A 16,993-nucleotide genomic window follows, 5' to 3' on the forward strand; every position below is an offset into this window, starting at 1 on the left:
ATTCATGGAACGGTGCAAAGTGTATTTTTGCAGTGCAAAGTCCGGGCGAAGTCAGCGCATAGTCATTTTTGCAGTACAAAATGACTTTGCCCGGCAAAAATACCCTTTGCACAGTTCCATGAATCAGGGTTTGTGTTGACAGCGCAAAGTCACTTTTCAGCAGTGCAAATTCACTTTGAACCGGACAAATATTTCATGAATCGGGCCCTAAAACGGAGTGCCACAAAGGCTACCTTACACAATTAGGCTATATACTAATAGGCCAACTTGCACAAGCAGGCTATCTGGCACTATCGGACTATCTGGCACAATCAGGCTAAATGCAACATATGGTTAACTGGCACAATCAGGCTGAATACAAAATATGGCTATCTGACACAATCAGGAAAACATATACAATCAGGCTTACTGGCACAGTCAGGCGAAATGCGAGATAAGGTTAATTTAAAAACCGTGGCCTGCACCTATTGGACCCAATGCTATTAGAGAATTGATAAGGCAGGATTGGGTTGGTCAGTTTAGTGAGGAGCAGTAATGGCTGCACCCCCTGCCCGTAACCGGACTTACTCTGTCAGTGGCTGCTGGTTGACAGCTGCAGGCCCCACAGGCTAACACGGGCCAACATGGTCTGGAGCTGTTTCAGCAGGAGCTTTACTTTGCCTCTGGGTCCTTAGCTGAAGGGGGTTGCAACGGGCAGTCGGGCTGTCCTGGTAGGATGTCCTAGAGGGTCTCTGGAGCCAATCATGGAAGTGGGGAGAGATAGGGATGTAGGCTTCCAATACACAAAGGTCAAGTGGCTGTACACACCGATTGCAGGCCTACTGCCTATACATGCATATACCGTTACCTGAGTGATGGGTTGGAGTGCTGACTGGCATTGATCTTGGTGAGGTGATGCTGTTTATCAAGGCAGGTGGTTCTAACCAATTGATTTTCCGTTTCCATTCTAGGATCTGGCCAGAGCGTGATTATGCAGAATGCACTAGAAGGTAGAAGCATACTGCTGACGCCCCGCTTCGAGGGTAGCCCGGAGGGATTTGTCTGGAGGAAAGGCCATGATAAGATCTGCGAGCAGGACCCTCCGGAACCTGTGATTCACTACGATTTAATCGATAGAAGCGAGATAAACCACACAACACTCGCTCTGACTATTAGACACTTGCAACTGTCAGATTCTGGGAGGTACAAATCAGAGGTTCTGATCAACGGAGACTACAAGCCCACCGATTGGGACCTGCGTGTTTTCCGTAAGTATCTGACTATTGCATGAACACTGCTTCTCTACTATCATAGCTGCTTAAGCGGCTGAGTTTGGGGGAGCTCATTTGCTTTAGTGTGGGCTGTGTGTGTGGCCGGAGGAAGACTTTAATCCATGCTTTTATGAGGCCCTTAAGCAGCAGCAGCACGTGCGGCGACCTATTTTTACGCTTCCTAAATACAATCGTTCCCAATCGCACAGTGCCTAGACTCATGTTTGCTTAGCTGTCACTATGCAATGGTCAGGTTTTCTCTTGTCAATTCTTTGGATAGCTTTGCATATGAGGTCCAAGAGGTCCTGGCCAATGCAATGGCCAACCTCTCCCGCACTCAAATGCAAAGACTATCCACCTTCTGCCCTGACTGTTAGAACCCCATTATCTCTGAGAAGGGCTCAGGGTGGCAGGTTTCGAAATTAAGATTCAATGAGCAGGAGCTAAAACCAGCTGCTTCCTGGGTGATGCCTGACACCTATGAGTGTCAGGCATCACCCAGGAAGCAGGACCTACTGCTGGGGAACCAGGAGCAATTACCCAGCGCACCACAAATCTAACTTGCACATGAGATGCACACTGTGATCTGCTCTAGTCAGCATAGTCCACGGTGAGGGATCACAAGAGCCAAAGTCCAAAACATTTGGAACGCTGCAGGCTGCAGAGCCTGGGCCTACTCCCTCCACCCTGCACCTTCCTGTTTGTCAGCAGATAGCACGCCAACCCCTTAACATGCAAAGGAAGTGATTACCCAGTCCAAGAGCCAAGCGCACCATCCCAGACTCTGCCTGATTCTGATCGAATCACAGCAGTGTAAGAGGAAACTAAACTTTCCTGCAATCCCTTCACTCGACGCACAGTACAGCCCTACAGATAAGGGGTGGATCAGCCATGTGTATGCCATAAAAATAATATACTGACAAAAAAGAAAAAATGGAAATACTCCCAACAAAAAAAAGAAAGCCAACATGTAGGCAGCAGTACTACACACGTTGACACAGGAAGAAACTCTTACTGCCTGATCTGAAGAGGCAAAGATGTATCTTTTAATGCGCATTAGTACCCGACGAAGGTCAACCAGAATGAAACAAACATTCTGATTGGCCCTCGCCAGGTCCATACCTCGCCGGGAACACCTCGTTCGGGATTCCACTACTTTGTTCCTGGGGTGGGCATGGCAGCCCCTCAGCCAATGAGGATGCTCGAAGCGGGGCCATTCCCGCTCCGAGCCTCCACACGGCTGGAGGCCGCCTTTGTCCCCCGCCGGGGATTCAGGTATTTTTATTTTTTTTCGCTTTGCCCTCCCAACCACACTTACCTTCTGATTTTTCCTTTTTCGGGAGCGAAAGCGCTGGGAACACTTCTGTTCCCAGCACGTCCACTCCCGATGGCCGCCATGGAAAGGGAAAACTGACTCTGTTTTCCCTTTCCCGGTGGCCATTTCCTTGGACATTTTTTATTTTCTTCTTTTCTGTTCTGAAACCCTGCAGCGTTTCGGAACAGAAAAGAATGCTATTAGTACCCTGGTCTCGCGGGCTGGGGTACTAATAGCAATATGCCCCTCTCCGCGGGGGCATTACCTGACTCGGTAATGCCCCCGCGGCTCAGGGCAAATTGCTTAATTAGTAACTGGCTGCCAAGAAATATTTGTTACAAAAACATTTCTGTTTTAGAGTTAAAACATTGTACATGCTTAAAAAATACACACATTGGAGCTGGAAGGATAGCTCACAGGTAATGAGGCAATGTTCTTACCTTTGAGACCAAGCATCACCGAGCACCATGGGTTCGATCCCCACTTAGAGGGCGCAGGCTGGCATGAAGCGCAATACAAGAAACAAAAATGTTTCTTTTTTTAATGGGACTTTCTTTTTTTACGGCCTACAAATTTCATTTAACTCCCAATTTAAAATAATAGTGAGTAAAATACTCCCACTTCAAAATCTTATCTGATGCCCTCTTCACTACAGCGTTATTATAGAAGGTGAACAAGGAAAGGCTCTAACAATGTTTATAGTAGCTTCATAAAGAGCGGCTTGTCCCCGAGCGAAACATTCCCAGGGCTGCCAGTCATTGCTGTCTTACTACCAGAGCCGGCCTGGGGGTGGGGTGGAGAGGGCGAGCGGGGCAATCGCCTGGGGCGCCACGCCCCCAGGGCGCCATTAGCCTCCAACACGCCAGCTCGGGGGAGTCTTTCAAGGGCTCCCCCGAGCTAGCGTTGTGGGAGAAGGCGCGGCAGGTGGCCTTTTGCTGTAAAATGCGCCCGCAATGGCCATACCTGCCTAACCTCCGGATTTTTCCCGGAGACTCATGAATGTTAACGATTTCTCCGGGTCTCCGGGAAAAATCCTGAAGTCTCAGCTTACACTGATTGCTTTTTTCGACTCCCTGCCTCAGTGTGGCTTTGTCTCTGCAGCAATGACTGCAACGCTTCCAGCACATTGGCAAAAATTATGCAGGTGAAGCAAAATAACGCTCGTTTATTTTGCTTCACCTTTCATTCTTTTTTGCCGACTTTCAATGCGAACGCGCGTTTCTTTTGCTTTCGTTCTTTTGGCCAGGTTACGGTCTTTTCATCTTTTCAGCCCCATTGAACCACAGCCATCAGGTTTGCAGGCTGGACAGCTCACCACTGTACTACATTACCTGATGAAAAGAACTAAGGTGAAATGTCCAATTTCTGCACTGCAAAATTCAGGGAAAACATTTGCATTGGTTCTTGGAGTTTACATGTGCACATTTTAACGTGTTGATTTTATGGAAGGCGAATGCCTTTTGTCCAATGCAATTTGGGTGGTTGTGAAAAGGCAATTTAATGAAATGTGCATATTTCAGTTTGAACTGCAAATTTCTGACGTCATATCAAATTACAACAGAGTTTACCTTTTTGACATGTGGGTGGAGTCATGTGAAAATGGGCGGAGTCTTGTGTGACTGTTGGCGGGGCATAAAGCTCAGGAATTTTGATTTTCAAATGTAGGCAGGTATGGCAGCGGCAGGGGCATTTACATGCGCCCCTATGCCGCGTGTACTTTTCATAAGAAAAGGCACCATAAGCCTCCCACCACGCCAGCTCGGGGGAGTCTTTCAAGGGGTCCCCCGAGCTGGCGTAGTGGCAGAAGGCGTGGCAAGCGCCTCATTGTCATTGAATGCACCCGCGGCGGTGGGCTGTTTCAATGACAATGGAGTGCTGACGCGTCCTATTTAACCTCCTCGCCGGAGCGAGAAGGTAAAAAAAAGTGGCCCATCCTGACCCCGTGCCCTTCTGCCCCGCCTCCTGTTAACCAGGGGCGTGCGGGGGCCAGGCGGGGTGCACCAATTCGCCCAGGGTGCTGCTGCCCTCAAGGCCGGCCCTCCTTACTACATCCAGCCACTCTGATACTTAATAAATGAATGATGGTCATACATAGGTTTATTGTTCCCCCCTTCAGAGAAAAGGTGGGGATTGAAATGTATTTGATACATGTGTTTTGTATTCATGAATTTAGGTAAATTATTAAAGCTGAACATGCGAGTATAGGATTGACGTGCACTGAAGTGTGGATTAGGGGAACCCTACAAGGCATTTTAAAGCATATCCTAGGTATGGAGTCCCCAAGAAGCTTGGCACCGTGCTCTGACACTCACACAGTTACCATAACCGTTGGGCTACAGCCTGGCACCCATAATCCCCCAGTGCGGCTTTGACTGTGGCTGATAAACGCTGTTTAAGTGGGGAACTGTGGTTGGAGCAAAGCTTTAGAAGATGGACTGTTCATGTTTGTTTGAATAGGAAAAAACATCTTTAAAACAAAAAGGTTTTGACTTTTTTTCTATCTAATTCATATAGAGAAGCTGTAACTCTAATACCCAATGGAAGCCTGTGCCACAATTTAATCCCGGCAGCGGTGCATAAACGTCCATACGCCCTTGCATTCTTCCATCTTGGAACTGCCAGAAACCAACAGGTTACATATCCCATTGGTGTGGAGGGTCAGAAGTAGGACGCAGGAAGGTTTATTAAATAATATGAAGGCCTAACTATGCCTACGGGTATGGGGTGTTCCCTACCTATATAAATAACTAAGGTGCTTGTGAGTCATCTTGGAATGTCCAAAAAGAAGAAGCTCACCCTCCAAAACCAACTACTACTATCTGACCCTATCACTTATAGAAACAAAAATAAGGGCAGGAGAATGACTCTCTTCTCCGGCTGGGTGCTTTCCGCACTTGTCTTCTCATTTTTCAAAGAACTTCTTCTTAATATGCGATTTTTCAATAGTCTTTGTTAACTCTTTTTATCAGTTTGTGTAACTCTTTCGTCAAGTTGGTATATTTACTTTCCACTTTAGAAGTGTCTATCCTTGACTAAATACATAAAGGCGACCTTGGCCTTCAGTTCCCCCTATGGGCTGATGGGGAGCAGGTGAAAGTGGATCTAGCTCACCTGGCCTACGCCCCGCCCCCCTGTTGCCTTCCAGGTTGCCGCTCTTTTCCCTACTTAAGGAGCCCTCCAGCCTCTTTTCCTTTGCTGATGGGGAGCAGGTGTAAGTGGATCTAGGTCACCTGGCCTAAGCACCACCCACCTTCTTAGCCCTGCCTCTTCCTTCCTGCTCTTAACTCTTAGATCAAGGGCGTCTCTTGACAGTGCGTCCGAAGGGCAGGCAAAGAAAAGGGTCATTCCTGTTTGGACCAGGAGGACCCGGGGCCCGACCTCCTACTCAGACAGCAGGTAAGCATGCACCAACATGTGTTTACTCCCTTTGTCCCCACAGGTCATCCCCACCCCCTCTGGTCGCCCGTGATGTTCCCTTGTGCCCCCCTCCCTTCTTGCACACAGGTGTTGCCTGTTTTGCTTGATTCTTATACCCTGCTCCCCCTCACCCCCTCCAGCCTACTTCTGCAGGAGTCTGTCCTGATACATTCTGGTTTCACCATCACCTTCTTGTGGCCAATGCTGGATTTGACTTTTATGGACTTCATTGATTCACGGTGCGTCATCCTTTATCAACTCTCATGCTGGACTTCCTTTGCATCTTGTACTCATGGTGGCCCTGAATCATGCTGTTCCCACCTTCATCTTGTATCCTGGCTTGCAACATTATGTGTTACTACTGACTTCTGCAATTGTATTCGCTCTCCCCTCTTACTTCTCCACTCTTTTTCACTGCTTACTCTCTGTTCTCTCCTCTCCCTTTCTCCCTTTCCTATCTCCTCCCCTCCTCCCCTTACTTTCTTCTATGCACTTCTTACTCTATCAGAATTGTCCCTGGACCTAGTATGATAGCAACCTCGTCGGTCTCCTCCCCCCGCTCCTTACTTGTCCCCCCCCCAGCACTATCTAAAATGTCATCAGGCATAGTACGATAGTCGCTTGTTTTGTTCCTCCCCTCAGGGGACCTTCCCTGCTTCAGCAGATGTTCCTCTCTTTGCTCTCGCCCATCTTCTTGCTCTCTACCTGACGAGTGTTTGTCTTTTAATCCACTCGTCACAGTGAATTGGTTAATTACGTTTAAAGAGACCGTTTCTTTTTCTTCTAGATAACAGCATCTGTTAGCTTCTTCTTCAGTCCAGTCTTGGTACATAACATTATTGGATAAGTTTGACATTCCAATATATGCCATCATGTTTCTTGTTTCAGGGAGTTCATCACCGGAACGGGAGTCCTTGTACCCAAAGGGGGAGTCTCTCCCGGTGAGGTGCCACTTGCCTCCACCCCTAGAGAGGGTGTTGCGTAGCGGGCTTACCTCCCTAGCCTTGCAGGGGGCTCCCCCTTGAGTGGAATAGACAAATTCCCTTGATTCGGCACAGTGGTATAGAAGCAATCTGCCAGAAGAATCCCATTTTTAAATACTCAGGCAATTTGCCATAGAGAGTTTCATGGATGATAGTTCAAAGTTTATACTTAATCCGGGCAGCAATGGGAAACCAGTGCAGTCTTCTCAGGACCGGAGAAATAAGTGTTTCAACATTAGAGTTTGTGACACCAAGAGCGCCAACCTTTTGTAGGGTTCGTAGTCGTCTAATAGACTGCTTAGTTAATCCTGCAAAGAGACTATTATAGTTTAGCTCCTATTATAGCCTGAACTAACAGCACAATTATTGTCTGAAATTAAAGGGCTAATCTGTCTGAGGACCATCAGATAGTAATATGTGGTGCTCAGTAAATAGCCAAACTGGGAAGCGAAAGTCAAAGATGAGCCACAATAGATGCCGATAGATTTAGCTTCCAGTTTCGTCCAAGACAATGAACTTCGGGAGCTCTTTATAGATTGTCTGAGAAGGCAGAATAAATAGAAATTAAGTCTTGGTTTGGTTGAGGCTCAACCAGTTTGCTGACATTTATTTATTTTATTTTATTGATCATTTGTAAGGCGTTTTATACAACAGAATTGTGTTTCAAAGCAACATCCGTCCTGCAATGCCCCTAAAAGCCATCCAATCCAATCCTCTAATCTTCATGCGAGTCTTGGGCAGGTCAAGATATTGAAAACCCATGTCCACTATGTCTTGTTTAAGTTGTACCTCACTACTGTCCCAAGGGCCATGGAAGTCCATGTTAAGGTCCCCTTCCAAAATCAATGGGACTAACGCCTTGGTCTGAGATTTTAACGTATCAGTTCAGCTCCGCCCAAACTGGGAGTCATATTTAGGAGGACAATGTATTATCAGCATTCTAATATTATATGAGGAATTAACCTGTATGGGAGCTTCTAGAATTTCCCCAGTGGATATAACAAATCCTGAGGAAGCCCTTATATTTAGGGATTTTTTAGGGATTAGAGCTACAACCCCTGCCACCTCCCAACAGGATTATTGTAATTAATTATACACTAGCCATCTGGTATTGCTGCATTGATGACGGGACCCGAGTAATCCTTTAACCACGTTTCCGTGATGGCAAACAAATCAAGATATAAGTCTTGTATAAGATCAAATATTTCCAAGGAATAGGCTGGGATTGATCTAGCATTCAGAAGATCCCCCTTAGTTATTATGATTCGGGTCCATATGGTTCATAACACTTGCAAGATTAATAGTATCTAATTGTGTGACTTTATTGAGATTTATAATTTTCGAATGGATTTTGTCTTCCCACGTATAACTCATCTTTAAAATCTTTCATCTAGCATCAGCTGCTTCAGAAAGTTTTTCTCGGCAGATGGCGCTGTGCATCATCGGTTCGATGCCCCTCGATGGACTCCATCCAATCTTGAGCATAACATCACCTACTGTATACCTAGCACGCACTGTGCCCGTTACTTCAGTTCTGTTTTTCTGCTGCACAGTTCGCTTTGGATCGGTTCTTTGTGTCAATGGTTATTTTTCAAATGTCGACTCCAGGGATGGGCCGAGTGTGGGTCGAAGATTTCCATTACAAACCCACAATGCATCTGTCTCTGGTGCCTGGGAATCGAGCACAAAAAAGTAGACTGTGGTTCCTGTCAGTCCATGATGGGAAAGGCGCTTAAGGAGAGGAAGGGGAAACTCGCTGTGGGTAGGCCCCTTTCCAAGTTCCCATCTCCAACTCCTTCGAAAAGGAGGTCTTCTGATTAAAATAGATCTAGGGGAGAATCATCACCTTGGAAGCATGTTAAGAAGTATCACGCATTCCACTCGTCCCTCTGGGGGTCCCATTCCTCATCCCCGTGCCCCGAACACCCCTCGCCCTCTTGCCCGGTTCCAGGCTCACAGGTTCTCTCTTCGCCCCAGTTGCCACGGTGCCGACTGCCACAAAGCTTGGGTCGGCATGCTGTTTGCCCATGGAGACGTCTACCCCCTTGGCGTCTTCCATGGCGGCTGCTAGACAGACTTCTTCCGCGTCACATGACCGCCGCCTTCCGCTCACGTGTTCCTGGACTACACTCACGTGATGCGCTTGCGGGTCATGTGACCGGGAGGAAATAGCAGCGCCAGTATTTAAACGGCTCTTTTGCGGTGCTTCGGTGCTTCACAGCTGTTTCTTCGGATTCCTGTACGGCGCTACATACCTTTTGTCTCACCCCTTTTGGATCTTGACCTCGGATTTGTTTCACGGACTCGCAACGGATAACCCTTGGCTTTGGTACTTGCTTTTGGATCATTGTTACGACCACGGACTGCTTCACGGACTCCTACTACGTTCCGCCCTTCTTGTGCGGATTCTGGCATCAGGTGGGCCTGGCACTTGCAACGTTGCTGGGATAGTTACATAAGGAAAGAACAGCCTTGCTGGGTCTCGGAACCTTCCCCATAGGTACAACCGCCACTCCACAGAGACCTTTTGGTAAGACCGTTCCACTTACTTGTTGATTGGTTGTTGATTCTGTTTTGGCTTGATACTTAACCGGTGTTTCCTTTACAGTGGTTCGGGGTTCCACGAGTACCGCAGTTCCGGAAGAACATCTCCCACCTGTGGCCTCAAAGGCTGTACAGAGAGTGACTTTGATTCTCTCTGTGCAGCACTTGTGGACAGAGGACTCTTCGGCTACACGACAGTCAAGACACAACAGACTGTGAAGCCATCCTGTCGTGTAGCTATGGAGGGAGCTGCGGATGACCCTTTGACCACTATGGTTCAGGCCATAACCGTGTTACGTGCGGACATGGCCGCAGCAAATACAGCCATTCACCAACGCTTGGATACCATCCAGAGTGCTAGACATCCTCTACCCTCAGATGCTGAATTTGGGGATACCCCACCAGGCCCTCTGCCCGTCCAACCTCCCGTTCCACCCATTCCTAACCCCATCCCCGTAGTACTGCCCTCTCCTTTTCCTTTCGCTGCCCCTGAGAGGTATCATGGGGATCCCGGCAAATTCAGAACCTTCCTGAATCAATGCAAGTTGCATTTTTTGTGTAGACCCATGGCTTTTCCAGACTCCACCTCTAAGGCAGCCTTTACTCTTTCTCATTTAGCAGGCACTGTTGCTGCCTGTGCCAATCCACTCCTGGAAAACGACAACCCAGCCCTTTACGATTTTGATCTGTTGGTCACTGAGATGTCCCGAGTGTTCGATACGCGCCATAAAGTCCAATCCCGAGACCTGGAACTCCTGGACCTGGGGCAGGGTAGGGGGTCTTTAATCGAATACATTACGAAGTTCAATCAGCTTGCAGCCGAAACTTCCTGGCCTGAATCCAAAAAAGCTGTTGTGTATTATCGCGGCTTAAATAACGCCATGAAGGATGCCCTTGCAGTTGTTCCCTCCTTACCGACCTCTTACCATGATCTAGTCGATTTAACTCTGCAATTGGACGCCAGACGTTCTGAACGTAGGGCTGAGGCCGGTTTCATGCACACCACTGCCCCATTTCCTTCCACCTCGGCCCCCTCAGACACCAGTTCCGAACCCATGCAAATTGGGGGCATCAGGAGCCTGATCACACCCATAGAAAGGGAACGTAGGAGAGTGGACAATGCTTGCTATTATTGTGGTCTACCTGGCCATTACGTGAAGGAGTGTCCCCGTCGCCCCAAGCTGAAACCATCGGGTTTTCGGAGTGCTCGATCCTAAACTCGGGGACCGGGTTGAGCGCTCCTTGTCATACCCCGAACCCTGTGTTTGCTTTCGGTCGCATCAGACCCAAATATGTGCAGGCCATTCTACAACCCACACCTGACATCTCACACCCGGTTACGATTATCATAGATTCCGGGGCTACAGGTAATTATATGAACATCACACTGGCCCAAACCCTGAACCTACCTCTTCTAGCCAAAACCCGGCCGGAACCAGTACAGGCAGTGGATGGGACTGCTCTGGTTTCCGGACCAATCAAACAGCAGACCGCCCCGATGCTCTTGACCATACAGGCTATATACACAGGGAGACCCTGAGTTTCGATCTCATCTCAATGCCCCAGTCTGGTGTAATATTGGGAATACCCTGGCTACGGGAGCACAACCCTTTAATTGACTGGAAAGAGGGTTTGGTGCATTTCGAATCCGATCTCTGTCAACATTTCTGTCTAACCGCAGCCACCACTATTGAGACACCCGCTCAAGCATTGTGTCATGAGCACCTCTCCCGAGGAGCCAGGACAGGTCCAGCATCCTCGGAAGCAGGCCCGCCTTTCATTCTTCCGGACCCAGCAGGCCCCTACAGGGGCCCTTTGGACCGTGTCCTGGCGCCTTTGGCGCCAGGCTCATAAAGGGTTTCAGTCCCGGCGCCATAGGCGCCGGGCTCATATGGGTAAACCATGTCATAATGCTTGGGTGGACTTACCTGGGGCAGACCATGCTGCATACTCACCCAGAGCAACCCAGTCAGGCTGAAGTTCCCAGCCAGCAGGGCTGGGAGGAACTACTTCCTCAAATCAGGAACTCTTTTCTTACCTGGGTGGGGCTGGAGGAAGAACATGCTTCAAAGCTCTGCTACACTATTTAAACCACGCCCGATGGATTTCACGTGCTTCGTGTTATTCTGCAGCAGCAGCAGGACGCTCACCGTGTGGGCTCCTGCATTCCTGGTCCGGATACATCCTCAGCTTCCCGAGCAGCAACCTGGGGTTAAGAAAACACGCCGGAATTCATACGTACCTGAATTCAACCTCCAGAATCCAGTCTCCGAGATCTGCAAAGAAAAGTTCAAGGTTAGAAAACGTGCAAAACGCCTGCAGCCGCGCTCGCTTACCTTATCCATCCTTGATCACTCCAAGGCTCACCGCGGCCTTCACTCCGGCAGCATCCCCGCATCTAAAAGGGAAAAAGACATTGTTAAAGGTGGCCATTTGGATAAGGTTACAGTTTAACTATTACTTACTGGCCTCCGCACGTGCAGCAACGGCGGCATCCTCCACAGCATCCCAGCACCTGAAAGGGAAAAAGACATTGTTTAAGGTGCCCATTAGGATAAGGCCACATTTCAGTTATACTTACCGGACTCCGCACGTGCAGCAACGGCGGCATCGTCCACAGCATCCCAGTACCTGAAAGGGAAAAAGACATTGTTTAAAGGCGTCCATTAGGATAAGGCCACGTTTCAGTTATACTTACCGGACTCCTCACTTGCAGCAACGGCGGCATCGTCCACAGCATCCCAGCACCTGAAAGGGAAAAAGAGATTGTTACAGGTGCCATTTTGGAAAAGACCATAGTTCAATTATACTCACGTGTCTCCGCACGTGCAACTGCAACAGCATCGCCCAACGGAGTCTCAGCATCTAAAGACTATTACAAAGGGACTCTAACCTGCACATTGAATTCGTCCAGTGACGTAACTGGACTCCATGCGCCCCTGCATCAGAAGCAGGATGGAGAGCTCACCTTCACCAAGCCAAAAGGTAAGAGCTCGCTGAGACTTGTTGAAAGCCTAGAAGAGGGAGAGGCAAGACTGGGGGGGGAACCTCATCCTATCACTTGGGTATTTACCCTTTTTTTTCCCATCTACAGCAAAATACCTCACAAACCAGGCAGTTCGTATTCGGAGGTCCCACCCTGAGCGCATCCCGAACCCAGGGTCGCAGTCCAGCCTGAGTCAGCGCCTGCGTAGGAACCAGGTGAGCGTTATAGAACGCGAAACCTACCAAAAATTTCCTACCCAGGCGCTATGGAAGCTTCTGACACAGACCAGTTGGCCCAGTTGTTGGGTGAATTAAGGGCCGAAGTCCATGCTGCTCGCCAGGAAACAAACACCCTTAGGAGGGAATTGATAGTGTCAAAGGAACGAACTGATGAACTCGCCAGACAGTTATTACAGAGTCAAGCAGGACAAGCCCCTCTACCTAACTCAGGGGGGAATTATATTCCAGTGGCCTCAGCCAATCCATTTCAAATCAACATACCTTGAAATATGCCTTTGGCGCCACCTGAACGCTATTCTGGTGATCCTAAAAGATTCGCAGTATTTATGAATCAGTGCCGTTTGCACTTTCTTTGTAGACCTGCAGCCTTTCCGACGGACCAGACCAAGGTAGCCTTTGTACTTTCTTATCTTAGCGTCAGCGCTGCGGATTGGTCGATCCCTCTAGTTACACAGGACGATCCAATCCTTCGTGATTTCCTGGCCTTCCAGGCCAATATGGAAAGACTTTTTGCAAGGCATTCCCAGGGGCAGGCCCTGGACAATGAACTCCTTTCCCTACGACAGGGCAATCAAGATCTTTTGACCTACATTGCATCATTCAATAGGCTAATCGTGGAAACCAGGTGGCCCGAGGACAAAAGGATCACGCTTTTTTACAGAGGTTTGCGTGGCAAACTCAAAGACGTCCTTGCCCAGGTAGTGAATCCTCCTCAGGATTGTTCAGAGTACATTGATTTCGTGGTCCAGTTGGATCACAGGCTACAAAATAGAAAGGTGGATCGATCCAGGTTTGAAACACGAGTGTTCTCTAAGTCTCAAAGTTACACCAAGGGAGTAGAAGCCGTCGAACCGATGCAAATTGGGCTTGTAAAGGGCCCCTTAACCCAGAAATAACGTGACCGGTGACGACAAATGCAACTATGTCTCTATTGTGGGAGTCCTGGGCATTTTCTTCGAGATTGCCTGACGAAACCACCTAAGAAGACAGTGGGAGTCTCTGATAAGAGTTCTGTAAAATCTGAGCCGGGAAACGACCTTGCCCGACAAGTGTAGAGGTCCGCTTGCCGAGCGTTAAAACCAGTTCTTTGACCTCGCATTTCATAATGCCAATGGTCCTCATAAACCCAGTGCAACCAGATCGCTTGCATGCAATTAAGGCATACATTGATAGCGGAGGAGTTGGAAATTATGTGGATCGCGAATTGGCCTCCAGGATGAACCTACCTCTTTGTCCAAAGGTGGTTAGAGACGTCATTACCACAGTGGATGGGACGGAAATTGCCTCCGGACCAGTGACCCATACCACTACTGAAGTGACGATACTAGGCCAAGACGGACATCAGGAGGTAATCGTGTTCGACGTGATCAAGGCTCCTCTATTCCAGGTAATTCTAGGGATTCCTTGGTTGGAGAAACACAATCCTCAGATTGATTGGCGAGCAAAGACAATACAGTTCCCAGAGTGTGCAACCACTTGTTATCCTCGGCCCAGTATTGGCCTAGCGGTAGCAACGGCCGAAGGACCGCAATTGCCTCCAGAGTATCAAGAATTCAGGGATGTCTTCCAGAAGGAACAGGCTAATACCCTGCCTCCCCACAGATCTTATGACTGTCAAATAGACCTGATACCCGGAGCCACTCCTCCTTGCAGTAGAATTTACGCCCTTACCGAGCCTGAGAATCTTCATTTGCGAAAGTATTTAGACCAGTGCCTGGCCAATGGCTTTATCCGTCCGTCGAAGTCCCCTGCATCCTCGGCTCTGTTCTTCGTACCAAAAAAAGAAGGTGACCTTAGAGCCTGTATTGATTATCGCGCTCTGAACCAGATAACTGTAAAAAATCGGTACCCAATACCTCTGATCCCAGAGCTCATTGACCAAGTGAAAAACGCCTGTATTTATACTAAGCTAGATCTCCGGGGAGCTTATCACTTGGTACGGGTCAAGGAAGGGGACGAATGGAAGATGGCATTTCGTACCAAGTATGGGCTGTTTGAATATCAAGTTATGCCCTTCGGACTATGCAACGCACCGGCCGCCTTCCAGTATTTCATGAATGATGTCCTCAGAGAACTCATTGATGTCTGCGTTGTTGTCTATATAGATGACATTCTTGTATACTCATCCTCAGAAGCTGACCATCGAAATCATGTCAGAGCGGTCCTTGAAAAACTTCACCAACATAAACTTTTTGCCAAGCTTGAAAAATGTGTTTTTCATGTCACGGAAGTCGAATTTTTGGGATTCATTCTGTCACCAAAAGGGGTCCACATGGACTCAAGAAAAGTTGACGCTATCCTCAAATGGCCATCTCCTACTTCCGTGAAAGGCGTTCAAAGGATGCTTGGCTTTGCCAATTTTTACCGCAGATTTATTCCAGAGTTTTCACGAGTGGTACAACCCATCACCGCCCTCTTAAGAAAGAATAAACGCTTCGAATGGTCTGCGGAAGCAGAACAAGCCTTCCAAGAGCTAAAGGCTAAATTTACCTCGGCGCCAATTTTGAAACACCCGCGCCCAGACCTCCCCTATATCGTTGAAACCGATGCCTCCAGCTTAGCAATGGGAGCTGTCTTATCACAAAGAGATCCAGAGACTAACCAGCTGCATCCTGTGGCATTCTGGTCTCGGAAGTTCTCGGCGCCGGAGATCAACTACACCATTACAGATAAAGAGCTTCTAGCGATTAAATCCTTCTTTAAAGCCTGGCGGCATTATCTTCTTGGGGCCAAACACACTGTCACAGTGATCACAGATCATCGAAATCTGCAGTATTTAAAAACCGCCAAGGCTCAATCTTCCAGACAACTTCGCTGGGCTCTATTCTTTGCTGAATTTGACTTCGTAATCACCTATCGCCCAGGCCACAAGAACGGCAAAGCGGATGCTCTTTCCCGAATTGGAATGGGAGATAACGTTGCCAATCCAGAACCTGTACCAATAATTCCTGAGCAAAGAATCGTGGGCCTGATTTCTTCACAATCCATCGAGGATATTGAGGAAAAAACAAAACAACTTGTGACCCCATCTGACTTACAGAATTGGTTACAAAAAGGAAAAGATTTCACTGTAAGCAATGATTTGCCTTACTTCAAAGGACGATTATTTCTACCACACACCGATTTACAAGGACTGGTAATCTCCTGCTATCATGATTCTTTAATTGAGGGTCACCCTGGCATTGCCAAAACCACTCAAAAGGTGAAGAGACACTTCTGGTGGCCCTCGTGGAGAAAAGACATTAAAAATTTTGTGATGTCCTGCGGTGTATGCACTCAAAACAAGGGTCAGAAGAAAAGACTGGCTGGTCTTCTGCAACCATTAGACATTCCACCATGTCCCTGGCATACCCTTTCCATGGACTTCATCACAGACTTACCCTCCTGTTCCGGGTACAACACCATTCTTGTTATTGTAGACTTGTTTTCTAAAATGGCCCACTTTATTCCGCTAAAAGGTTTGCCTTCAGCTTCAGTCCTAGCCAGAGTATTTCTCGAAAACATCGTCTGATTACACGGCTTCCCATCGATAGTAATCTCAGATAGGGGAAGCCAGTTTGTTTCTCACTTTTGGCGCAGCTGTTGTCGATTAGCTCAAATCGATGTAAGACTTTCAACCAGCCATCATCCCCAAACCGACGGACAAACCGAGAGAACCAACCAGACTCTCGAGCAATATTTAAGATGCATGCTACAACAGTCGGAGAGCAACTGGAAGGACATCCTTTGGATAGCTGAATATGCATACAACAATTCAGTTCATTCAGGAACCGGGAAGAGTCCCTTCTACATTTTGTATGGTATTCATCCTCGAACTTCCGACCTTGACCCACCTCAAGATCTTGTAACACCCGCCGTGGATCAATTGCATACTGTTATCACCCAAACCTTTAAAGAAGCGACTGCACATCTTCAACGAGCCAAAGAAAGGTACAAGAAGGGAGCAGACCAACACCGGAGCGATGCCCCTCAATACCAGGTTGGAAATCAAGTTTGGCTGTCCACCAAACATTTATCGCTTAAAGGGCCTCGCACCTTCAACCCCAAATACCTGGGACCATATCCAATTACGGCCATAGTTAATCCGGTAGCCGTCAAATTAAAATTGCCAACCCATATGAAAATACATCCTGTATTTCACGTTTCTCTTTTGAAACCCATGCAACCGGGAACCAGATTGACCAGTTCTCCAGAGCCTGTTCAAGTGAATGGAGAACCCGAATTTGAGGTTAAAGATATTTTGGACTCTAAGATCATCA

General features: G+C 48.0%; 1 protein-coding gene across 3 annotated transcripts in view; it reads left to right on the forward strand.

Annotated features, from left to right (window-relative positions):
• LOC138525696 (uncharacterized) overlaps window positions 1-16,993 on the forward strand; it is a 588,775-nt gene that overhangs the window by 207,826 nt on the left and 363,956 nt on the right. For all 3 annotated transcript variants that reach the window (XM_069635788.1, XM_069635790.1, XM_069635789.1), the window contains exon 2: window positions 951-1,247. In XM_069635788.1, the coding sequence (XP_069491889.1) occupies window positions 951-1,247 (297 nt within the window). The remainder of the gene's footprint in view (window positions 1-950; window positions 1,248-16,993) is intronic.

The sequence above is a fragment of the Ambystoma mexicanum genome, chromosome 7p (assembly GCF_040938575.1).
Source record: "Ambystoma mexicanum isolate Mex_15411 chromosome 7p, UKY_AmexF1_1, whole genome shotgun sequence".
In the NCBI taxonomy this organism is placed as follows: Eukaryota; Metazoa; Chordata; class Amphibia; order Caudata; family Ambystomatidae; genus Ambystoma; species Ambystoma mexicanum.